Source organism: Leishmania major, chromosome 31 (genome assembly GCF_000002725.2).
Source record: "Leishmania major strain Friedlin complete genome, chromosome 31".
Lineage (NCBI taxonomy): Eukaryota > Euglenozoa > Kinetoplastea > Trypanosomatida > Trypanosomatidae > Leishmania > Leishmania major.
Genome location: NC_007272.2, coordinates 680,823 through 705,474, shown reverse-complemented (window position 1 = coordinate 705,474; position 24,652 = coordinate 680,823). Strand labels below are relative to the sequence as shown.

Sequence of the window (24,652 nt, the reverse complement as noted above, 5' to 3'; positions counted from 1 at the left end):
AGTGAGCGGAGATGAGCACGGCCCGCCAACGAAGGCGGCCGAAAAAAATTGAAAGAAGAACAGCAGCGCTATTTGCGTTGCGTGGCGCACCACCTCTCCTCCTCTCTGGAATGGAGTTGAGGGAGTGCGAATGGATGCCATCCTCTTGTGTCTTCCATCGCCGCGCCACTTGCCACCCCTCAGGCGTAATAGAGGAGAGGGGCGATAGGAACGGGGTACAGCGGTGAGGCAGCTCGCCTGCATCGGCCTTCTTCACCGCTGGCTGGACGCTGCTGTTTCGGACGTTTTTTTGGTTTCTCGTTTTGTTTGGCGCGCAGCGATACCTCCCCCCCTCTCTGGCGACGATGTCAGTCCTCGCCAGAGGTGAAGGAACGCACCAGCGATGCCACTACTGCCACCCTTTCCTCCCTCTCTTCTCCATTTCCATACCTTTGCTGCTTTTCTTTGTTGTTTTGCCCCTCCCCCCCTCCCCCTCCCGAACATGCTGCTCGATGCGTTGGTCATGCGCATGTTTGTGCGTGTGCGTGTATGCATACTACACATTGCATCTCCCTCGCTCACGTGCGCCGCAGCTCGCACCGCGCACGCTCTGTCCTTGCTGGAGGCACGCGCGCGCGCGTCTGCCGCTGCGAGCGTCTGTGTGTGCGCGCTGCCACCCGCCTCTTTTTCCATCTCGCATTCTGCCGTGCATTGCGTTGCAGCTTTTCAATAACGCCATGTCTGCGCACGGTCCCAGCGTCGATGCCCCGCTTCCCATGGTGGCCGATATTGTGGAGCGTCATGTAGATTTCATCTCCAGCACAGCGGCAGCCTCGTCTCCGGCGCTCGTCGGGCCCCCGCTGCGTCCCATTCAAGCAATCACAGGTCAGGCCTTCCCTGTGGTGAGGACGCGACACTCGTACGGCCGGCAGCGTACAATCGGGGGTGAGGCAACTACTCATCTATCAGCGCTGCAGCCCTCTCGAGCATCGTTGCCTTCTGCTTCCGCCGCCGCACGTACCACAGGCTTCAGCGCACATGTGCAGCCCCGAGATGCCATCACCGCGTCGGCAGATGTGTACGAGGCTGGCGGGGAGTTCTCGAGCTTTCCTGGCACCTGTACGCGAATGCATGGAGGAGGAGCAGAGCTTGTGCTTGCCGCCGGTGGCTCTGCTCAGCAGCGCTTGCCGGCACACCAGTGGTCTGTCTTGGAGTTTGAGCAGCTCCGATCTGGCTACTACGTGAGACCTGTGGACGTCTCCTACTCAAAGGCCGGTGGCACTGGGAAGGAGGAGGCGGCCACCACTTGTCTAACCTCACCCACGTCATTGCCCTCGTCTTGTGTACACGGTGAGGCGTTCTTCTCGTTGCTGTTTCAGTGCCTTCGCAGCACAGTGCGCAAGCATCAGCAGCTGGCGCTCGAGGTTCTACTGGCACATCTGCACGGTTTGGCAATGACGACCAGGGCGTCGAAGTCGGCAAGAAGGACGGAGGCGGTGGCGTTGCGAGACCGCTGCCTGCACGGCCCCAACTGTGCCCCGTTCATCTTTTTCCTTCTCGAGATTCTCGTCTCGGCGGGGCACCCGGCGATGATTGAGCTGGCCGCGACTTGCTTGCTGCTGCTGTCCCGAGGGATGACTCGGGGCGAGCCGGCCGGCTCAACAGGCAGTACAGAAGCCCCTGCATCTGTAGAGGACGCGCTCGGGGGCTGCAGCGCTGTTTTGCATTTCGTGGAGGCCGTCGCTGAGCTTGGCAGCCCGGCAGGGGGCGCTCCGGAGGACACGGAGGAGAGCCGCAGCGATGGCAGAAGCGTCGACGTCGAAGGCAGAGGTGCTGAGAAGCCGGCAGATAACCCTGATCTCCCGTTTAGCGAGGTGTCGGAGCTGCTGCGCGGGCCAGATGCCCGGCTGGGACTGGAGCAACTAGGCTTTACGAACAAGGTGCTAGGGGCAATGCACCCGCTGCTGCGGAACGCCTCACCGGCTTCGATAGTGCCGAGGGGCGACGGAGAGGAAACGGGCCGTGAGGGCGTCGAGAGCGAGGCGCACCGAGGATGCGTCGAACCGAACGCGACATTGTCGACTTTTCCCCTCTCTTCTCTCGCCTCGATTCATGCGGAGGTGCTCTTTCTGGAGCTGCTGCTCTGCGGAGGCGTCGGGGTAGGCCTGCGTGCGGCGTGTCGGCGCGTCGCCGAGGACCCTGCCTTCCTGACCTGGACTGAGGCACAGCTGTCGGCGGTGGTGATGGGCCACCGCCGGCTCGAGGACATTGCGGAGCTGCTGTGCGTGCTGCAGCACCTCTCGCGCGTTCCGAGTGCGTTGCACGGCTTCCTTTGCGGCTCTTCTGTGGCGAACTCTAACTTAACCGGCACTCTTGACCGCGGAGGCGTGGCTGCTGCGGTGGCGCATCAGCATGCACGGCACCGATTCTATGAGACGTGGCTTCTTTTCTTTACTCTTGTCTGCTCCACAAGCGCGGCTGAGGTACGTACGGTGCGCCACGCATCCGCCATTCTGTGGTCGATGCTCATCCTTCGCGCATGTGCGCGTCTGGGGCACCGCAAGAGTGGTACCAGCAATAATGGCGAGACGGGCGAGGACAACGCAGGGCACTCGAAGCTTGCGGCCAGTCACCGCGGTTACGGCATGGTGCAGGACGTCAGCGACACGCTGCTAGCTGAGGGAATGCATGTCGGCGGCGGCGTTGTGATGGAGATGTGGTTCCTCCAGTACGTGAGTGAAGACGGCACTGCAAGCGCTGCTGGCGGCGGAACTGGTAGCTTGGACCACTACTTCCTCGACGCTGCGCGAATGGCGCTGCATCTGTGTCGGTCTCCGGCGAGCAGCGGGTCACATGTGACCCCCACCGATATCTCCAGCGGTGACAGCCATGACGCTGTGTCCTTGGAGGTGACTGTGGCACAGCGCGTCTTGGCAGAGATGCGATGGACCGCCAGTGCACACTTCCTCTCCACTTATATTGCGCGCACGCACCACCGCTCGGCAGCGGTGTGCCATGCGCTGTGCAGCACTGAGGACGAGACGCACGAGGCGGTGCAGCTCCTCTTGTGTTCAGTGGTGATGGACGCCGGTCGGCTGACCAGGGCCTTTGCGCGCTTCACGTCTCCCCTGCTGTCTACGCCGTGGTCGGGCAGTGCCGATGGGCCCCGCAAGGCCGATGCCGACGGAGAGCACCCCCACACCACCCGTGGCGACCCCGCAGCCATCCCTGTCGGCGCTCCAACGCACCACCTAAAAACCGTCTCCGCACAGGTCAGTGTTGTGTCTGCTATCCGCGCAGTGGAGCATTGCTGGTGGAGGGAGCCGTCAGGAAACACCGAGTCCAACGCTCGAGCCGTGGAGACAGACTCTGCCGCTCGCGACCGGGCGCTGTTGTTTCTCTGCTTGGAAGCTGCATCGCTCTACGCCAACACCCGCCTTGCCGCTGCTCTGGCGGAAGTGTACCCCGCCATCGCCGTCGACATGGTGCTCGGCTACGCGGAAATACTCGCACACGCGTTCGAGGAGGCGTTCCTCCGTATGCGCGACGGCACCGCTGTGCGACTCCAGGTCGATGAGCTGTGCACCATGGCAGAGGCCGTTCAGCTGTTGCAGCATCTTGGCAACAGCGGCTCTAGTGTTGAGGCGGCCGTGCCGCGCTCGATCGTGTCTACCGCAGGCGCGCTCCCCAGCAACTCGCCGGCCGCACGCGATGCTCGTGGGGCGCGTATCGCAGCTTTCTTCCTTGTCCACAGCATAGCTGTGTCGAAGCGCTGTCTTGACGCGGTGCCCTTATCGCTGCCGCTTCTCCTGCTGCGTCCTCAAGTGGAGGCAAAGACGAAGCCAGAGAGGGCGGATGCTGCCGCCCTGGTACCCGCCGCTACGAGCACCGCTGAGCTCGTAGCTCTCATGAACTCTCTGCAGTCGGGGATCGAGCTCACGCCCGTCCCTGTCATGCCGGCCAGCGGCGACGACGCCACCGACACGTCCGCTTCGTTATCCTCAGCGGCGGCGGTCTCTGTTAGTGGCGCGCCTCGCTGCTGGGCTCTCTATCCGCTTTTCGACGCCTCTTTTACAGCCAAAGACGTGTGGGCCAGCTGGCTGCGCCGTATTTTGGGCCTGCACCAGCGCGTGAAGGACGTGCTTGGCTGGGATGGAGTGCTCAGTCACGTGCTGCTGTGGACCCTGGCTCATCGTCGAGAGTTGTGGGGCACCGCTGGTGGTGCCACCTGCGATGGTGCAGAGGCCGGTGTGCGCGCATCCGCCCTCTCCCCCTCTTCGGCAGCCGCGCTGTGCGAGCTGATGGTGGATTTGTGTGCCATTCTGCATGAGCTGTCAGCTCGCTCCTGCGACCTGCGCTGCTCTGCCGACTCCCGCACGGCGGCCTCCGCGGCTGCTGCGTCACGCACGCTGGAGGTCTCGCTGGCGGCGTACAGCGACGTACCCGCTGAGGAGGGCATGCCGCTGCTCCTCCACGCGGTCTTGGCGTACGTGGCAGCGCATTCTTCTGCCCGCGCGGCGCTGGCAGCACTGCAGGTGCTGCTCGGCAGCCCGGTTCTGCCACCTTCCTCCACAGTCGCTGCAGGCGTCGAGGCGCGTGGCGAGCCTGGCGATGAGCAGCAGCCTTCCTGTTCTCCAGCGCAGCCAAGTCCTAGCTCACATGGCACATCTGCCACGGCGCAGGTGTGCGCCTGGCTGCAGTCCTGGGCAGCAGCGCAGGGGCGGCGGATGCAATCTGCCCGGAGCGTGTGCTGGAGTTTGGACGACGTCGTCGCACTTGTGCAGCTCGTGGGGCCCCGCTTTCGCAACGATGACTTCAGTGGCCGCAGCTGCGCATACGAAGAGGGTGCGACTGATGGATATAGGACCGTGGACACTGCTGCAGCAGAGGCGATGCTGACTCCCACGGATGCTGATGCGAGGCTCGCTGTGAGGGATTCCATGTGGTGTGCGCGCTGCCTTACTGAGGGCCTCCTGCGGTACTACGTGCAGCAGCGCATCGCCACCAGCGGAGGTCTCTCTATGATGGAGAGGACGGTGCTTCGATCGACGCTGCAGGATCTGGATTGGTACCCTTCCACGCTTTGGCCACAGGTGGAGGGCGGCTGACAAGCAAATAAAAAAACGCACAGACGGCGCGTGCCTCTACGTGTGTGTATGGTGGTGGTGGTGGTGCTTGCTTTCCACGCAGCGCTTCTGGTGTCCGGCATGCGCACACGCGGAAAGAGGGATATTCGGAGTTAAACTGAACAAAAAAATGAAGCGAACAATCGGTAAAGCACTGCCGCTAACCTCACGCATAATGGCCTCGCGAACAAAATGAACGGAACACACACACACACACACAGAGCACGCATCTCGCAGTCCGTGGTGCTTCTCTCTTGTCTGGTTGGAGAACTCTCTTAGCGTCTCTTTCTCAATCACTCGTTTCCCTCTTCTCCCCGTCTCCTTCCATCTCCGCGTGCGTGTGTGCATACTGCTGCTGCTGCTGCGGCGGCCGGCGCTGCACAACCCCCCCCCCCTCCCTGGTGACACGATGCAGTAGAAGGAAAGCATCACAGCAAGGCACAGCAGGACGGGACACCAAAGCGCTCCTGTATGCTTTTTTCTCTCTCGCTCTCTTTAACGCATCGCTACGCGTGCACGAGAATAGGAAAACAAGCAAGCAAGCGGGCGGGACGGCGTTGAACAGTGAACGGGCTGCAGAGTGCGGCTGGCGTGCCGACTGTATTTCCCTACAGCAACTGGTGCCGCTTCTTTTGGCTCCACATAAAATCCACACGATTGCGAAGAAAACGGCGATGACATCGTGATTGGCTGCGGCTGACTCTTCGTGTGTCTGCGTGTGTGTGTGTGTGTGTCTTCTGATTGCTACCTACATCCACCCCACCTCTTTCGCGTACTCGTGCCAGCATGCCCCTGCAGAGGCGCTCTCTACTGGCCCTCTCTCTCTCTTTGTGTGTGTGTGTTCTTTACCTCTCCATATACACGTAGCACCCCGTGTTTCTTGTGCCGTTGTGCCCCCCCCCCTTCCCCAACAGTACTGTAGCTGGAGTAGCAGCAGCAGCGGCAACGCTAGTGTGCCGCGTGTGGATCTGCACTGCCAGCGGCATTGCAGGCGCGTACTTTGCGGCATCAGTAGCAATGCAGCAGCGACTGCAGCAGTATCAAGAAGAACAGTACTTGCAACTCTCACTGAACTCGTTGGGTGTACTCACCTCATACTGGCCGTCACGAGCACCTCTGGGGTTCGCCGCGGCTCATCCACGCTGCCGCATCGCAGCGGAGGCGCGCCTTCTTGGAACGCACATCCACGATGATGCTGAGGGCGAGTACGAGGCCGCGTGGACCAACTGGGCACGCCAGGTGCCGTTTGGGGACTGGTGGGTGTCTGACTTGGCGGAGCGCATAATGCCATCGGAGCGGCGGTTTGCCAGCGAAGTGCAGTTCATGGACGCTGCGGGGGATATCGTGGACGATGCTCTCTGGTATTCCGATCACGCGCCGAACACCCTCACCGTCGCTGCGAACGCGACGTCAAGAGGAGGAGAGCGCCGTTGCGCTGCTCGGCCTCATCCACCAGGTACCGCCGGCGCATCGTCGTGGCGGTATACGCTGCCGCAGCGTTGTGCTCGCACTTACTTCGAGCACAAACAGCAGCGCGGTGTGACCGCTGCTGCTGCCATCGCCACAGGGGCCGTGCACTCTGGACTCGACAGCGAAGATTCTCTGCGCGACGTTTCCTCTCTGCCTGAATACCCCTACACAGGCACCAACGTCCGCTGTGCGGCCATGAGGGCTGGCTACCTGGGCGGTGTCCTGGTGGGCCACCTCGTCTCCTTCTTGGTTCGATCCACCGCGGCCGATGCCGGGCAGTACATACGCAGCCCCTCTTTGACTGTGTCCTTATTGAGCACTGGGCTTGCGGCGCAGGAGCATGCGCAGCTGCAGTGGCGGCGCGTGCTCCACTGGGAGGTAGGGGAGGAGCGGGAGGAGGAGCGGCGGCGCAAACACGCGGCCGCCCCGGTGTGCAGCAACGCGTGCGAGGACGCGGCGCCACGCTCTCAGAACGGCGATTATCCTGGAGGCAGTTGGACGTACTCGCACTGGTGGCTAAGCCGCCCTCTGGTCTTGGGTCGAGCTTGCGTGCCCCCTTCCCCATCGCCATGCTCTCGTTTTGCCCACGAAGACATCCGTGGCCACGTCGAAGACGATGGTGTTCACCAAGTTCCGCATGATCCGACGTGTGCGGCGGCAGCAGCTCCACCGTCGACGTCCCTCTACGCATATGGTGACCATCCCGCTTCCCTTCCCTTGCGCATGACGGAAGGGTGCAATGCTTGTGCCTCATACTCGACTCGAGGGTGGAAGACAACAAGGACCACTGCTCAGTTGCCAGAAGAAGTTACTAGACGAATGGATATGCTAGTGCCGTCTCCCGCTCGGTGTGGGCAGCAGCCCCGCCGGTGCTGTTCCTCGTTCTTGTCAGCCGTGCATCTTTACGAATGCCGAGCACCACCGGCTCTGCCGTCGCCGTCGTTATCCGCGACATCTGACAACCCGGCGCACTGGTGGAGTGCGTTTCTGCGCTGTCCATGTTGCGCACATCTACGAATACTGGACGTCAACTTCGAGGGTGCCCGGGCAAAAAAACTGGAGGGCTGGGCAATGGCGGCTGCGTCTGTGGACTCAGCGGGGCCAGCGGCCGGGAGAGATTCGCCTCCGTCCGCGTCGCCGCAACTGAAAACGCTCGATTTACAAGCCAGCAGCGATGGTAGTACACCATCGGATGCACGCTCACGACGGTTCCTGTTGGAGGGACGCCAACTGCAGCTGCAGACCATAACCAATGGGGCAGACTGTGCTTCCTCTGCACGTCCTCACCCCTGGGTGCCGGTGCTGCGATACGTCACGGAGGTGCACCTCACTTCGTCTGCGACGCTGCACGACGTCGGGTTCCTCGGTGATCTGCCCGCGCTCCGTCTCGCGGATGTCAGCTTCAACGTGAGTCTCACCGACGCCGGCGTGCAAGGCCTGTATCGGAGCACGTCGCTGCGTGTGATTGACGTGAGTTACTGCCCTCAAGTAGATGCAGCCGCTGCAGAGCTGGTTCGCTGCCTTGTGGAGTTGGAGGAGCTCTACCTCTCTGGAACGGGGCTAACGGATGCCACCCTGCGGACCGTGGCGGCTCATCTACGTTCTAGCGGTAGCACCCCGCATGACGCATTGCTTGTCACCGGAACTGGCGCGCCGGCACCAGGACAAACACCTCATTCGGCGAGGCCCGACGGCGGGCGGCGGCTGCGTGTCCTGCACGCGTGTGCGTGTCGTCGGGTGCGCAATCCATACAAGGCCCTCGCCTCCATCGCTGTGATGCAGCGGAATCAAAGGAGGCAGTGGCGCGGCGGTGGTGTGGCTCACGGACAGAGCTGTTGGGCAGGGCTGCAGGAGCTGCGTCTCTCTGCCGTTGCCATGGGTGAGCTTCACTACGAGTCAGATCAGAGCCGAAGCGGCAGCAGCAGCACCAGCGGAACAGAGAGCGAGGGCAGAGGCAGTGAGGTCGGCGCTGCCACTGAGCGCGTGGCAGATGCGGCGGGTGAAGGCGCAGGACTACTACTGTCGAGTCTACTAGAAAGGGGGCACGAGGCGGCACTACCTCCAACTCCTGCCAGGTCGCTACCCGCTGTGTCGTCGTCTTCCCTTCCGTCGAGGGGCACCGCCGCACCAGTCGAGAAGGCGGGTGCTGCAGCGAAGGTGACGGCTGCGGCTGACGTGCCTGGGGTACTGACCACGCCACCGTCTCTCCTCTGGCAGCGTCTTACGACGCTTGTCTTCACAGACACCAAGTTCAGATGCGCTCTCGGAGACGTTGGTCGGCTGCCTTCCCTGCAGCGCCTTTCGCTGTGGCGTTGCGCAGTTGAGGAGGGTGAGCGGCTCGGTGCTGGTGAGGGGGCTCATCGGCCGTGGCTCAGCGGGCTTGAGCAGAGCGCACTCCTCCACACGGTGCGCCTTGACGGATGCAGCGCGAGCGCCATTCGAGATGCCGGTAGTCTGCAGATTCTCGCTCGACTGCCGTCTCTGCAGAACGTCTCTCTCTCCCACACGGATATCCGAGACGCCGACCTCGACGCGTTCGTGGCAGCTTTGTGCGAGAGCGGTGCGACGGCACCACAACACCAGTTTCACCGCCTTTGCCTCCGCTCTTGCGGTCGCATCACGAACGCTGGCGCCGTGGCCCTCTTGTCCTCCGTGCGTTCCCTTGACCTTAGCGACACGGCGGTGCGGCAGGAGGTACTGGATGCGCTGGGGAGCTCATTTGCGGCGCAACGCCACGGTGGCTTGCATGCCCTGCAAGCGCTGAACTTTTCCGCGTGCTCTCTCATTCTCGACTTGAGCCCTGTGGCTCACCTGCGACACCTGCGCTGGCTCAACGTGAGCCACACGCCCCTGTCCACAGCCGCGGTGGCGGCGCTGCGCTTCTGCGCCGCACTGACACACCTGACGCTGAAGAACTGTGCCGGAGTGCATCACGTGCGTGATGTCATGGCGATCGCCACGCTCGAGGTGCTCAACGTTCAAGGCTCGGGACTGTACGACAGCGACGACGAGGATGAGGAAGAAGGCGGGGAGGCCATCCCAGGGGCAGGGCGAGCAACGGAGCACAGTCGGCGCCGCAGTTTCATGCCTGGAACACCACCGAACAACTTCAGTGATCCTCTGGCGCACCGTGATGACAGCCATGCGCTGGAGGAGGGCAGCAGGAGCCGTTCCGCCGTCGTTGACGTCTTCCCGGGCGACGATGAAGTCCTTTTCACCTCTTCTCTGCACACGCTGCTGCTGTCTCACACGCGCGTGCGACGCATCCGTCGTCTCGGCTTGCTGCCGTCGCTGATGTGCCTTGACCTGAACAACACAGCCGTAACGGACGCCGAGCTTGTGAAGTTCGTGTGCACTGGCGTGATGGCGGCCGACAAGAGAGCATCAGATGCAATGTCGCCACGTGCAAGAAATCCACCGGTGGTAGTTCACTCCCTTCGCGCGCGTCGTCTCGACGAGTGCGCTAGCCGAGGGTGTCGCGGCCCACCTCTGCGACTTCTCTCGCTACAGTTCTGCCGTCGCATCTTCTCTGTCGGTGTGCTGGGGCTGTGCCCGCACCTGATAAAGCTTGACGTGTCCTCGAGCAACGTCACCAGCCAAGGGCTTATTGGCTTGCACCGCAGCACGAGCCTCGTGCAGATGCGTCTGCTTTCCTGCAAAGGTGTGCATGATATGCGCGCGCTGCATGCCATTCCGAGCTTGGCGGAGGTGGACGGCAGCGGCTGCAATGTGCATAGTGGCCGCATCACAGGCGCTGACGTGCGTGGTGGCAGTGGAGCCCGTGCTGCTGCGGGTGCCGTTGCTGATGGAGGGAGGAGAGGAGCTGAGGCCAAGGAGAGCGGAGGGCGCTTGTCGCTGCTACCCCTGTTTGCCCACGGTGGAAACGTACCACATATGGCTGCTCCTCTTTTGCACTCGGACCTGCTCCAGGAGAGCGGCTCAGCTGCCGAAGACATCGCTGCAGTGCGGCGTGCGACAGAGGGGACTTCGTTTCTCACGATCGCACTTTTACAGGCCAGCACGTCCCTTTCTTGTGCTCTTGGGCTTGCGCGTGGTTGCCAGAGGCTCGTGCTGGATGGCTGTGTGAACATCTGCAGCTTGGTGGAGCTCAGCATGCTCTCCTCCTTGCTGGAGCTTTCCCTCTGCCATTGCCACGGCATTACAGCCGCGAGTGTCGCCGAGCTGATCTCATTGTCGCAGTGGTGCCCAAGGGCATCTGGCACAGACTCGGCTCAATCCGTCGTGGTATCGTCTGTGCTGCCGCTGTCTGCACCGTTTGCTTCCTTGCGCACACTGCGCCTCTCCTCGTGTCAGAATCTCACCGGATCCTTGGCGGGGCTGGAGCTGCTGCCGCAACTGCGCTGCGTTTATGTCGACCGATGCGGGATCACGAGTGTGTATGAGGTCGTGCCAGCCCTTCAGAGTCGCGTCGTGCTTTAGTGGCGCCGGATAGGATTTGGACGAAAGAGGAGAGAGAGCGTGCGGCTCTGTGCTAAACGTCTACCCACAAGCACGCAAGCATACATTCTTCTCCGTCTTTGCCCCTCCGTGTTGTGGCGCTGACCAGCATGCACCACCTCTGCAGCGTCCTCTATTCCCTCTTCTTGTGCCTCGCGAAGGTGCGCCACTCCTGTCTCCCTCTTCCAATCCTGTCAGGCTGGGGCTCCTGTTCTCCAGCACCGCGAGTGGCGTTGCCGGGGTTTCCCCTTCGCTTCCTTTTTCGCGGATTGCGCTTCTATGCTTGTGGCTCTTAGCGATTGCTCTGCTGGGCAAGGTGGTGCGCACGTGGCTGTGCATGTGCCTGCGTGAGGGAGTGCATGTAAGTCACAGCGCTTGCTGACATCGCACTTTCTGTTGGCTGCTTGTCTGCTTCTCCACCCCTTTCCCGACCAGCACCGCCTACATCCTCTTGCTCCACTGGCCTCATTCTTTGCCCATCGACGCCCCCAAGCGGAGAGGAGGGGCTAATGTTGTTGCATAGATGCACCCCACTCTGCGCACAGATGCGGATATCACCAGAAGCGTGCACGCTCGTCGTGTGTGCACTCTTGCGAGGCTGAGGAGTGTGCATAGGCGTCTGCCGACGCCGAGCTAGCGAAAAAGCAAACCTCAAAACGGCCCCGGCGGCGTTTCTACTCGGGGCTCACTTTCGCGTTGCTCTATTTTCTTGTGCGCGTGTGTGTGTGTGTGTCTCCCCCCGCTCTTGTCTAGCCTTGTCCGACCGTGACTAAGGAAGCGACAGTAAAAAAACAATAACACCAACGCCAGAATACACGAGAGTCAGCCACCTCCATTTCCCTCCTCCTCTTCCTTCTCTCGGCATGCGCGCTCGGACGCGATCATATTGTTTCTGGTTCTATGTATTTTGTGCATGCATGCTTCGGCTCAGGTCGTTCGTCAAGCGCGTCTCTCTTTTTCTATGAGTGTCCGTATTTCTCCTGTCTCTCTCTCCTTCGTCCTCTCTGCGTGCTGGGAATTGTGGCAGTGTTGGCCCACACATCAGGAGTGGGCCAAGTACGTGGTACTGCTCCGTCCTACGCCCAGCGTAGCGGGCCGCGAGACAGGCGCAGGGCACGCCGAGGCAGCACCGGAGGCGTTACGCAGCAGCAGTATTGGAGATCGAACGCCAAGGAGACGCTGGCACACTTGGCAGGCACTATCCCGTAACCCCCATCTGCACCACTATATTCGCAGGTGCGCCACAACAACAGAAACGAGACGCAGTGCCGCCGTTTTTTTTTTGTCGTTCTTAGCACTCTTTTCTGGGTGTTGCGAGAGTGGAATTCCCGTACGACCTCGCTGCAGTGAGAACCAAACCTCCTAAACACAATGCGCGCACATGTATGTGTGCCGGTCATGTGGGGCTACTTCGATCCGACGCAGCCAGATGCGCACGCTCTTTCTCTCCCGGACGCAAACCATCTTCTTTCCTCCTTCACACGGGGGGGGTGTGAGAGAAGGAGCAGATGAACGCCACTCCAGCCCCTTCACTATCCGGTACCTCCTTGCTCTCGGTAAGGAGAGATGCACGCTGGCATATGGGTATGCAGGTGCATACGTACGCATGCGCACTACCGCTCAGCGGGCCGCTGCTAATGTATTTCACGCTGTCTCTCTGTGTGTTCAGTGCACCGCGCGCTTCCTCACTGCTCGTCTTTCCACGCCTCTTTTTTTCAGCCTCTGCCTCTCTGCTCCCACACCGGCGCACTTTTTTCATTTGCTCTCCGCGCGCGCGTGTGTGTGTGTGTGTGCACGAATCGCTCCCCAAGCCGCGCAGCAGCAGCGTGTATTTCGCTTCTCGTTTCTTCATCTTTCTGCCGAAAAAAAAAAGCATTTCCCCAAGAGACCGACGGCATATGGACTTGATGCGGGTATTATCGCTTCAACGACCGTGTCGCCATGAGATCCAAACCGCCTCCCTCCCCCTCTGACTTCGTCTCTCACCATCCATAAGACTCCTATCCACACTCATTTCTTTTCCATCTTCACAGACGCGTAACGTGACTCTCTCTTTTCGTTTTTTTTTTGTTTGCCCATAACTGTGCACCAAAAGGCGCATCTGCACAGCGACGCGCAGCGCTCCACTCGACAGCCTAGAGATCGCGCCAGTCGGAGACCTCTTCCGAGCGTCCCCCTGCCGCTCTCGTTGCGTTGGGAGGGGGTATTGACTTTCCCCTGCAGTTCTTTCTTTGTCGTCTTTTCAATTCCTTCGCGGGTGGGCATTGCCCCCCCTCCCCCCTCCCCGGAAGACCCGCCCTCTTCGTCGCGGAATGTTAGGCGGGCCAACTCGCTGTCTTCATGTGCTGTGGGGTCAGAGCCTCGCCAGCTATGTACCGCCACACAGTCCCTCCGGCCTTGTGCGTGGTTATCTGCTCCGCCGCTACCCCGTCTCCGGCGCTGTCACCGCTTCATCGCCGGCGCAAAGGAGCGACGCAGAGGTCGAGGCACACGTGACGGCTGCGCAGTGGCTGCCCGCACGTACCCCTGCCGAGGTGGTGCTCAACGCCAATGAGTTTTCGACGTTTCATGCCGTTCCTACGGCGAGTCCGGAGGACGTGCGGTGGTGCACGCGCTACCTCCTAGCCACTTCCAGCACCTCCGCAGCTTCCGTTGGGATGGAAAATCTAAAGTTGCAGGAAAGGAACCTGACCACCGCCGCAGCCATGGGCGACTTGCGGGACACCGCGAGTAGCTCCTATGAGACACCCTCTGGCAGAGCAGACACCGCCTCTCCTTTCTTCTCTTCCATCATCACCAGTCTAAATGCTCTTCGCCACGTTCTTGGCGAGCATCGGTGCCTTCTCGCTGGGTCTGAGGCCCTGCAGACCGGTGTTCCCATCTCGTGCATCTTGGCGGAGCACGAGGAGGCGCGGATGTACTTGACATGGAGCCTTGACTCACACCAATCGGGCCCATGGGCTCAAGGGATGCTGCCCAAGCCATCCAATCCCGCGCGTGATGATGAGCACGATGGCAGCGCCGGTGCTGCAGCTGGATCGAAGGAGGCGCCGGCGCCGTTGACTGACGGATGCGTGTTTGCGATGGAGGGGGCGTCGGGAGGTGCTGAAAGTGCTGCCACGCCCCATCAGCGCCTCGATCCGAGGGAGAGGGCGAGACGGGAGCGCCTGACACGACTGCGCCAGCGCTTTCAAAGTGAGGTGGCACACCTTCACAGCCACCGGCCGGGGGGCGGTTTTGCGGAAGCCGTTCAGGGACCGATGCCCATCAGCGCGGAAGGCGCACAAGGCAAGCCGTTTCTGCCGATGGCGGAGCCCTGGGTTCCTTTGCTGACGGTGGCGACGTCAGCAGGCAGCGGCCTCGCCGCTGCCATAAAGGCGGCAGCTGTAGCATGGGCGTGTTGCGCTTGTGGAGTCAGGGGCAGCAGCGCCAGCTCGTTGCGTTGCTGCGTGTATGCGATGGACATCTTGTGGCGCCCGGCACCTGCGACGGCACTTGTCGCTACATGGTGGGCGGCACTTCTGCACCAGCACGAGCACCAATCCTCAAATAGCACTGCCAACTCTGCTGAAAACGCGCATTCATCGTCCTCCGATGCGGCGGCTCGACACAGCTTGCAGAGGCGCCTGCCCACCCTCACAGGCCCAGCTAGTGAGCGGAGCGAGGGTCGCCACAGCGCTTCAGGGAGGCGAGTCGAAGCAAGTCGTGCTGCCAGTGCGTCCTCGCTTTCGCCATGCACGCACAATTTCCATGTCCTGATCACCGGTGGCGACACGGCCGATCATTTTCTCCTGCCTTTGATGGCTGGTGTGGATGACAGCATTATTAGGACACGCACTAAGAAGGCCGATCCGAGCGAGCACATCGACGTCACTGCACAGAACGGCGGTCTTAGTGGCGGTAACTTAGCAAAACCACGTGGTGGCGATGCGGCTTGTGCGTCTTCTTCAGTGCCGTCGGTACATCGCCCAAGGCCTGAGACGCTTGCCATGGTGCTGTGCTATGCCTGTCCCGCGGCTCAGGTAGCACATCTGCACGCGATTCGCCATTCGTATCTCGCCCAGCAAGACATGACCGATACTTCGGCAACTACGGAGTCTCGAGGTGCGCTCACCGGACAGGGTGACGCGAACGTGGCCTCTCATGCAGAAAGTACCGCAGTGACCGCTGGCCAGGGCGGCAGTTTGCCGTCGATGAGGCAGGCTGATTGTGCCACCACTGGCGTTGTGGAGCTGTGCACCGAGACTCCGGCGGTCTCAATGGTTACAGCATTGCCTCACGCGGCAAGCGCCGCTACACCCTCTTCAGTGGGGGCTTCAAGTCCGTTATCGCTCTCATATCATCTACGTGGCTCAGGCCCTTCCTTGTCGCCCTCCTCTGGGGCACAGCCGGTGTTGTCGAGTGCCACAGCAGCAGCACAACCGATGACTCTCAAAGACGTTGCAGCGTGTGTCTTCGAGTCCAGCTTGCTGGAGCGGCCGCTCCGTTATGCAGACCTTCGTCACCGTTGCCAGGGGGCGTGTGTTGGCGCTTCGCGGGAGTCACTACGTGAGCCGCACGCGGTGTTTGCGCCAGCAGCGCTGCATGGGGGCGCATCGTTGCAGCAGGGGTGGTGCTCTCTCTGCTTTGCACCGCAAACGTATGCCCCAGCGCTCTTGAGCACGCTGGCGGAGAGCCACTTTGGACAGCCGCTACGCCCCGGTCACAGCTTCGATGCGTTGTGCCGCAGAGGGCCAGCTCCGTCGCCGCCGCATGTGCAGATGGCACAAGAGGTGCTGCGATGCGCCACCAGAGGTGGGTGTGTGCACAGACAAAGCCCAGAAGGCGGATATCAGATGCGCAAGCATGCGGACGCGTGCTCGCCTCCTTTACGGGCACCCGCATCCACAGCGTCCACGCTGCCGCGAACGTGTGCGAACGACGGGTCCGTGAAGTGTGGTGTGCTGCGTGAAGTGCAATGGAAGCACGTGTGTGGCGGCTTCCCACTTCCCCTGACCGCCGTAAGGGGCCGCAGCTCCCCGTACTTTGTCCCGTGCCTGCTGTTTACCGACCTGGCCGAGGTGGCGTCGACGATCTTCACGAAGGGGCATGAGGGGCGACTGTTCCACGCAGGTATCGGCACAATGCGACCAAGTTGGCCTGCTGTATCGGCCTGCCCGGATGGGCCGGATGGTTTGCCACGAGAGGCACTCAGCGCAGGGTTGGGCGCCTCGCCGCAAGCGACTCTACAATACTCTGCGGCTGAAGAGTCCAGGCAGACACAGGCACAGGTGGCATGTGCCGTAGCGGCAGTGGAGGACAGCGTCTTCGAGCTGGGACGCACGCACGATACGGAGATGCTGGGCTACCGCGGCGTGGTTGCTGGCAACTATCTATTTATGTGCTGCTACCCGGATGCCTGGCAAGACGCGGTGAACGATGCGCTGATGCGGAGGTAGCGTTGCGTTCTTTTGCTTTTCGCATCTGCTTTGCTGACCGCGGGAGGAGGAGGTAGGCTGAGCGCTAGTGGACGTTGCTGTTGCCTTGTCACACCTTACGCGCTCGGAGCGCAGCGGCTGTGCTACAACCGCTTCTGTTGTCGTTTTGATGCTCCGGCGAGTTCCTTGCTCTGTTACTTGGTCAGCAACGGTGGTGCATCATGCTCGCGCTGGTCACTTGCTGTTGTGTGTATGCGTCCTACACGGCACCCTCTCTCTGTTAGCAACAACGGAAGCAGCGAGAAGCACCTCCGGTTGTAGCACCGCGACGGAAGGAACGGAGAGAGGGGGGGGGGAAGAAGACAGCAACGCTTCTCTACGTCTCAGTGAGCGCCCCGTTGCCTCTGTCTCGCCCCCCCTTCCTCCCTCTATGCTATTGAAGCAGGAGAGTGCCATCCTTCTCGCTGCCCTTGCTCTTATCCCATCACCTCCCCGACTATCGCCACCACCGGTTATCAGCGCTCTCTCTCTCTCTCGTCCTATGCCCTTCTTCACCTTCCTCCCACTTCCGCGGTCCGCCACCGCTTATTCTGCCCGCCTCTCACGCGTTAGGCTCGAACCCCCAACGAAAACAACAACAACAACAACAACAACAACTGAACGGATAGTGAGGGATACTCATCTACTTTTCTTTTTTTTTGTTTTCCCGCCCCACTCTGCTGCTCTCGCGCCTTTTACCCACTTAGTCGATTTTAGTGCGGCGCTTGCCCATCACGCTCTCCCGCATCGATCTCCGTGTGGTGTGCCGTGTGCTTTCCTCTGAGCATCGTCCAAGACGATCCCGTCCTCTCTCTTTCTCTCTTCCACGCCCCGGGGAACCCCCCCCCCCCCCCAAAACGCGCGCCCTCCTTCTCCTTGAGCTGCATCTCGTTTTCGTCCCCGCTGCCGCTGTGGTGCCGACGCACTGACACGGATTGCTGCCACTGTACCTATCGTGCCGAGTTTTCGCCCTTGAAAAGGTGTGCCGTCAGGAACGCCTTGTGCAAAAACGCCGGCTCTGTCTTCCGCACCGGCGAAGTTGTTCCCGCAACAGGTGCGGCTGTCACCACAGGAGGCGACGCTGGTGGTGCTTGTATGGCTCTGAGCACCGATAAAGGCACTTCGCTCTTTTTCCCTCCTTCTTCCCTTTCCTGTGCTTGATGATGCCCATGCTGCTGCTCCGTGGCGCCATGCAGCGCCCGAGAGCCGCTCTCCTCGCTGTGGCGCTAACCCTATGCCTGCTGCTGGCGCCCGTGCGTGGCGCGGACTCGCCGTTCACCCAATACAAGGCCGTGCAGAAGGCAAACACGCGCAAGTTCCTGCAGGCCTTCGTGGACGCGAACCCGCTGCTTGAGAAGCTGCCGTCGGTGGACTTCTGCGAGTGGGTCTACTCTGAGTGCACGAGCAAGGGCGTGAACCTGTACCTGGATGAGAGAGCCATGGTGCGGCTGCCGGAGATGTCCTCTGACACTGTTGGCAAATATGTGCTGGTCACCTCCATCAATCTCAGCTACGGCAAGGGCACATTGAAGGGCACGCTGCCGGCGAGCTGGGGGAGCCTGACGCACGTCGAGTACATCTCCCTGTACTCGAACTCGCTGACGGGCACCCTGCCGCCGGAGTGGGCGAAGATGAAGTCGGCGAAGTGGTTCCTGCTGTACCGCAACGAGCTGACGGGCACCATTCCTGAGGCGTGGAGCAGTCTGCGCTACATGACGTGGGCGTGCCTGAATGACAACAATCTGACCGGAACCCTCCCCTCGTCGTGGGGCAGCGCACCGCAGCTGACGATCATTGAGGCCAGGGGAAATCGGCTGACCGGCACATTGCCGCCGACGTGGGGGAGTCTGCGGAAGGTCAGCTCCATCACGCTGACGGACAACAATCTGACCGGCCCCCTTCCAGAGGAGTGGGCGTCTGCCCAGACGCTGTACGGTGTGTCCGTGGAGCGCAACAACTTGTGCGGCTGTGTTCCGAACGCGTGGGTGTCTCACACTTTTCTCTATGGCATCCGAGTCGATGACAGCCTCTTGGCCGCGGATTGCTCGACAGCCAACGCGTGCACCTCTTAGACTGCAACCACAATGCTGCTCATGACTACGGCTGCAACAACATGTGCGCCTGCGATGACCACCGCGAAAGCTGCGGCAATGATCACAATCTCGAGCAGATGGCCCACGGTGACGACGAAGGCTCCGAGACCGTGCAATGCTCTAATCGCGTCAGCCTTGTGGCCGGTAGTAACGGTCGGTGAATTCGAGTGCGGCGCAGGAGGCGCTGACGGTTTTGCACGGGCGTATGCGGCTGCCGGACTTGGAAGGGGGTGACGCTTCCGCTGAGCCGTTTGCTTGCACTGTCAGTGTCTAAAGTGGGGTCGGCTGTGGTGATGCAGGCGGCGGATACTGATCTTCTGGCGCTGGTTGGGCTGCTGGGAGTTGCAGTGCTGGCCGCGCAGCTTGCGCTGTGTTGCCTTTGTGACATCGTGAGGAATGCTGAGAAAAGAGAGGAAGGGGGGGGGGGAGTGCACAGTGGCGGGTGGAGCAACCGGGGGCAAGGGGATATGCTTGCGCTCTCGAGGAGTTGTTCAAGGCAAGTGTCGTGGGTTGCTGCCTGCGCTTCTCTGTATCCCAGCGTCCTTCCTTCCGTCATAGTCGCCGGCACATTTCGTGTTTCACCCGCCTCTGCCCCTCCTCCCCCGTGCCGCTCTCGATCTCGTCCCTGTCCGCCCTGGGCAGCCTACAGCGTCGTGCGCTTAGCGCCTCTTTTGAGACTGCAGGCCTTTTTTTATGGTTGTCCTTGTGGCGTTGTTGTTGGTTTTGTTTATCCTGTCTTCCTCGATCTCCGCCTCTCTCCCTCTCTCCCTCTCCCTCCCTCTCCCTCCCTCCCTCTCCCTCCCTCCCTCTCCCTCTCTCTCCCTCCCTCCCTCCCGTGCGTTGTTGAGCGTTTTTTTCTTTTTGCGAGTGGCATGGCGCCTCTCTCGCTGTCTCGGATCATGACAATGTCGACCATCTCTCTTTCTGTGTGTACGCGTGCCACACTGGCATTCCGCCGTGCTCGCGTTTTCTTTCTGGTGTTTGATCTTTCACGTTTCCTCACGGGCACACCAGCGTCGTCTCCGTGCTTTCTGCCGCTCCACATTCTTCACCATGCTCCTCATAGTGTTTCTCTTGTGTGTGCCCTTCGCGCCCTGCCCCTTCCCTTCCCTTCCCTTGCTACTCGAAACGAGCAGGCAAACGTGCTGGAGGGGTGGGTGGGGGGAATGTTCAGGTGCAGCACACTCGATGAAGATGGAGCAGTGTGCCGCTGCCATTGTGAGATCATCGCTCTCTTCCTTTGCTCTCTCACACTCACCCGATAGTGCGGACGTAAATGCGTCTGCGTCTGCAGTCGAGGACATGCCTTGCCGAGGGTGTCCACTGCTCGTGTTCAGGACTGCCATGTGCACATACTTGCATGCGCATCTTCACAAAAAGGTGGCACCGTCTCGCCGACTCGCCCGCCACTTCTCTCGTTCGCTCGGTTTGGGATTTCCTCCTTTTTTGTTTTGCTACCAGCCTGTTGCTGGACTCTTCTCAGTGTCCTGTCAGCTCGTCGGCCCGACTTTCTGCTTCGCTTCATGTTTTGCTCGGGTAGTGCCGATACGCAGCTAGGCGCGCACATACACGCATCGCTGCATGCGTCTCTGTGGGTGAGGCAGAGGCGAGCGACAGAATCGGTGGCGGCAGCTACGCAAAGCTGCCTCTTGCGCTTTTGTGGGCGCGTCGGGTGTGTGCTTGCGCCTGCGCCATGACTTTGGGTTCTTTATTATTGTTATCAGGCCTGCTCTACATGCGAGGACAGCTGCCGTGCCTCTGCCTCGTCAGTGAGTGCACGCGCACGCCGTTTTTCTTTTTCCGCTTCTACATCTTTCCCGAACAATGGTTGCACCCCGCACTGCAGCAGCTTCTCATCGTTTTCTTTTTAATTGGTCATCTGACGAGAGGGAGGGGTGATGCCAGGACCGGCGTCAGCCCACTTCTAAGCCTGAACTGCGACAGTGCCAAACCTCTCTGTTGTTTGCTGTGCAGTTTGTCTGGGCCTGCCTGTCTCACTCTGTCAGTTCTTAAATGCAGGCGGACACACAACTGGGCAAGGCGAGAGGGGCGGCACCGGGGCACTTCGTATGCGAAAGGAACGCAGGCTGCGCCGCTTCATCCAACCCCTTCTTTCCTCTATAAGTTATTCCCCTTGCTCGAATATGGTTGCTTTTCAGCTCTACGCTAGACCCCTCCCCCTTCCCTCATCCTGGGCGTCTTCTCGCGCTGCGCGAAGGAAGTGCGCCCTCTGCTCCCGTCCGAAACAACCCGCACGCGAGTTGGAATCGGGGTGGCGTGCAGGCGAGCGCTTCTCCCTTTTCTTTCGGTTGTAGGCTGTTCACTCCCCCCATCATGGAGGCGCGCGATGCTGCGTACAACTCCGTTGCACGCGTCAAACCAAAACACACCAAAGAGAGAGAGAGAGAGAGAGAATACCATGCTGTAGAATCGAGGCGAGGGCGAGTACGCAGTAGCTGCATGCCGCCTTTCTCCGTCGTGCGGACATCTCTCTCTCTCTATGCCCGGCAGGGGCGACGGCTTGCAACGGGTAGGAACCGTCGCTGCTTCACTTGTTCGATCCCTCTCCTGGCCGCGCCAAGCGCACGAGTGTGGGCGCAGCAGTCCCTCACGCTAGACGCGTATGCGGCGTTGCGTTGACGTGAGGGACGACGACGACCGTGAGTTCTGGTTTATCTGAGTGAGGCAATATGAAGCACCCTGCGCGCCGCAGCGCACCTCCCCGGACGCCATTCGACGTTTGGCCAGGCTCATGTCCGGCTGCCCCACGCTGCCCCCATGCCGCCCCCATGCTGCCCCCACTCCTTTACTTGCATCCTCGGCCCTCCTCTTCGTGTCTGCCTCGGACAACGAAACCAACCAACCAACAAACGGACGTGACACAAATGCCCGCCTCACGCATCGACACGCACCTGCATTAGGATCGAACAACAAAAAACGTGCGTCTGTGTGTTCACTTTGCCATACAGTCTCCTTTCTCTGTTACACTCCTTCTCTTAGTTCTTGTCCCTGCCCCTGTCCCTCTCTCGCCCTCGCTCGCTTCCCTCCTCCTCTTCTCTGCTTTGCACCGTCGTTGATTGTGCGCACACGCGCTCTTGTCGCCTCCCCCCGCTCCCTTTTCAAGTGTGCGCGGGCTCCCGCTGCTCTCTCCTCTGTATTTTTCTGCGGCCTCTTCGAGAGTGTCACGCTCACTTGAAGCACAGAAGTAGAAAGCAACAACGCGAGGCGAAGAAGTGGTGTAAAGGCAACCAGAACTCCAAGCGTAGCAAGAGGCTCACTTGAGGCAAGTACAGACAACACACACACACACACACACACAGACACCGACACGCAAGCGCACAACTTTGCGAGTGTGTTAGTAAAAGGTAACGCTCTTTCTGTGTTTCGCTTCTTCTCTCTGTGTGCTTTCCGTTGTGTTTCACATTGCTTTCCTCTGTTCTCGTTGTTTATTTTTGTGTCGCTCCAACCATTTCACTTAATCTATTCTGAAACCCCTCACACGTCGGCAACTCCTTGCCTCCCCCCTCCCCTCGTGCCTTCCTTCCTTTTTCCCTCTTAAACTTCTTCCAGTTTTTCCTTGTTCCCATTCTTTGCTCTATTCTCCTTGAGCTGAGCCCGCCGCTCTCTTCTCGTGCCTCATTCCACCGCTATCACTATCTGGCCGTGCGTGAGCGCAAGCGCCATCAGCCCGATTTTTTCTGCTCACCCTCTGGCGACGCAACAAAGACCTAGACAGCCTCTCGTGAAGGTCTCGGGCATTCCCAGCAGCATCGAAGGCACTAGACTTCGCTGCCCCCCTCCACATCCATTAGCCGCTGCTGACGCCTGTTGCTCCTCATCAGCGCCCTCTCAGCCACGTCAGGAGGCAATCGAAAGCACAGATATAAGTGGACCACTCGGGCCTCTCCTCCCTCCTTCTTCCCTTTCCTGTGCTTGATGATGCCCATGCTGCTGCTCCGTGGCGCCATGCAGCGCCCGAGAGCCGCTCTCCTCGCTGTGGCGCTAACCCTATGCCTGCTGCTGGCGCCCGTGCGTGGCGCGGACTCGCCGTTCACCCAATACAAGGCCGTGCAGAAGGCAAACACGCGCAAGTTCCTGCAGGCCTTCGTGGACGCGAACCCGCTGCTTGAGAAGCTGCCGTCGGTGGACTTCTGCGAGTGGGTCTACTCTGAGTGCACGAGCAAGGGCGTGAACCTGTACCTGGATGAGAGAGCCATGGTGCGGCTGCCGGAGATGTCCTCTGACACTGTTGGCAAATATGTGCTGGTCACCTCCATCAATCTCAGCTACGGCAAGGGCACATTGAAGGGCACGCTGCCGGCGAGCTGGGGGAGCCTGACGCACGTCGAGTACATCTCCCTGTACTCGAACTCGCTGACGGGCACCCTGCCGCCGGAGTGGGCGAAGATGAAGTCGGCGAAGTGGTTCCTGCTGTACCGCAACGAGCTGACGGGCACCATTCCTGAGGCGTGGAGCAGTCTGCGCTACATGACGTGGGCGTGCCTGAATGACAACAATCTGACCGGAACCCTCCCCTCGTCGTGGGGCAGCGCACCGCAGCTGACGATCATTGAGGCCAGGGGAAATCGGCTGACCGGCACATTGCCGCCGACGTGGGGGAGTCTGCGGAAGGTCAGCTCCATCACGCTGACGGACAACAATCTGACCGGCCCCCTTCCAGAGGAGTGGGCGTCTGCCCAGCCGCTGTACGGTGTGTCCGTGGAGCGCAACAACTTGTGCGGCTGTGTTCCGAACGCGTGGGTGTCTCACACTTTTCTCTATGGCATCCGAGTCGATGACAGCCTCTTGGCCGCGGATTGCTCGACAGCCAACGCGTGCAAGTGAGGCGTCTGGCATCGCAGACCTCGCCGAGGGACAAGAGAAGCGGTGCTGTTGATCTAAATGCACTCACAGGACCTGCGATTGATGTGTGTTTCCGCGCGTCGCGCGCTGGCGTCCTGCCGCATGCACACTGTCATGGAGCAAGGTAGAGAGGGAAAGGGGAGTGGCAGGCGGCGAAGATGGAATGCGGCCTGGTGGCGAGGAAGCTGTACACAGGCACAGGGACTGAGGCGCTCACTGATGCCGACGCTTGTGGGCCGCTCTTGTCCCCTCGGCTGCCTTTTTCCACTTCTCTACTGTATCCGTCTCAGTCTCTCTCTCTCTGTGTGCATCTTTCAGTGTGCGCTTCCGCTGATGCAGGTGCGCGTCGGGTTTGTCTCAGCGGTGCATCCGTGGAAGATTCTGGGCGGTGGTACACACGCCTCCTTCACCATATTACTGAAACGGTTTGTTTTCTGTTGTCCCTTCTCACCTTTTTCACTCCCTTCGTTTTATTTATGGGGCATATCTCTTGCGTGCTTTATACTCTCCCATTTTCTCTTGCTTTCATACTCCCCGCAGATGGCCGCATGCGCTGCGCCGAGTGACGGGCGGAGCAGGATGTATTAGCCTGCGTTTTGTACGTGTCTCTTCTTCCCACTTTTGACCACTACTCCGCTGTGCCTCTCCCGCATGTGTCCCCCGGATCCTTTATTTGCATGCGCTGGCGTTTTTCGGCTCTGCAGTCGTTTGCCATAGGCTTTCCCCCTCCTCCCCCTTCCCCTCATCTCTCTCTCTCTCTCTCTCGCTTCCGTGCTTCTCTACGCGTGCGCGCGAGCGATGCTGTGTTCGTACGCGTGCAGAAGAACACCGAATCCAGGGCGCCAAACGAGAGGCAGCGGGGCGGGTGGAGGGAAACAGAAAGCCACCAAAAATCATTTAAACACCAACAACAACTAAGTTAAAGCGAAGAAAGGTAAGTGTGCTGGCGGGCCACACAAGCCGGCGAGGGCATGGACCTACGCGACGGCGGGGGAGGAAGGAGGGAAAACAAGACAAGAGAAACAAAGTGCACACAACGAAACGATGATGTTGTGGAAATGGGCAAAACGTTAAAGGGGAAGGAGGATGCTGAACGTGCTTGTCGTCTCTGGATTCTGGCAACTGTGTCGGATCATCTCTCTCCTACCTCCCATATATGCTGGGTGCGCATGCCTCTGCGTCTCTCTCTCTCTTCATGTGCGCGCGA

General features: G+C 60.5%; 5 protein-coding genes across 5 annotated transcripts; all 5 read left to right on the top strand.

Moving 5' to 3' along the window:
- Positions 1-344: 344 nt before the first annotated feature.
- On the top strand, positions 345-5,087 carry LMJF_31_1490 (conserved hypothetical protein; the record flags this gene model as incomplete). The annotated part of the gene is made up of 1 exon (XM_001685083.1): positions 345-5,087. The coding sequence occupies one exon, from the start codon at positions 345-347 to the stop codon at positions 5,085-5,087; it is 4,743 nt and encodes a 1,580-aa protein (XP_001685135.1).
- Positions 5,088-6,122: 1,035 nt separating this feature from the next.
- LMJF_31_1480 (hypothetical protein) lies at positions 6,123-11,015 on the top strand (the record flags this gene model as incomplete). Its single annotated transcript, XM_001685082.1, has 1 exon — positions 6,123-11,015. The coding sequence occupies one exon, from the start codon at positions 6,123-6,125 to the stop codon at positions 11,013-11,015; it is 4,893 nt and encodes a 1,630-aa protein (XP_001685134.1).
- A 2,330-nt stretch (positions 11,016-13,345) lies between these two features.
- On the top strand, positions 13,346-16,471 carry LMJF_31_1470 (hypothetical protein; the record flags this gene model as incomplete). Its single annotated transcript, XM_001685081.1, has 1 exon — positions 13,346-16,471. The coding sequence occupies one exon, from the start codon at positions 13,346-13,348 to the stop codon at positions 16,469-16,471; it is 3,126 nt and encodes a 1,041-aa protein (XP_001685133.1).
- Positions 16,472-17,649: 1,178 nt separating this feature from the next.
- Positions 17,650-18,561, top strand: LMJF_31_1460 (surface membrane protein gp46-like protein; the record flags this gene model as incomplete). Its single annotated transcript, XM_001685080.1, has 1 exon — positions 17,650-18,561. The coding sequence occupies one exon, from the start codon at positions 17,650-17,652 to the stop codon at positions 18,559-18,561; it is 912 nt and encodes a 303-aa protein (XP_001685132.1).
- Positions 18,562-22,518: 3,957 nt separating this feature from the next.
- Positions 22,519-23,427, top strand: LMJF_31_1450 (surface membrane protein gp46-like protein; the record flags this gene model as incomplete). The annotated part of the gene is made up of 1 exon (XM_001685079.1): positions 22,519-23,427. The coding sequence occupies one exon, from the start codon at positions 22,519-22,521 to the stop codon at positions 23,425-23,427; it is 909 nt and encodes a 302-aa protein (XP_001685131.1).
- Between the last annotated feature and the right edge of the window lie 1,225 nt (positions 23,428-24,652).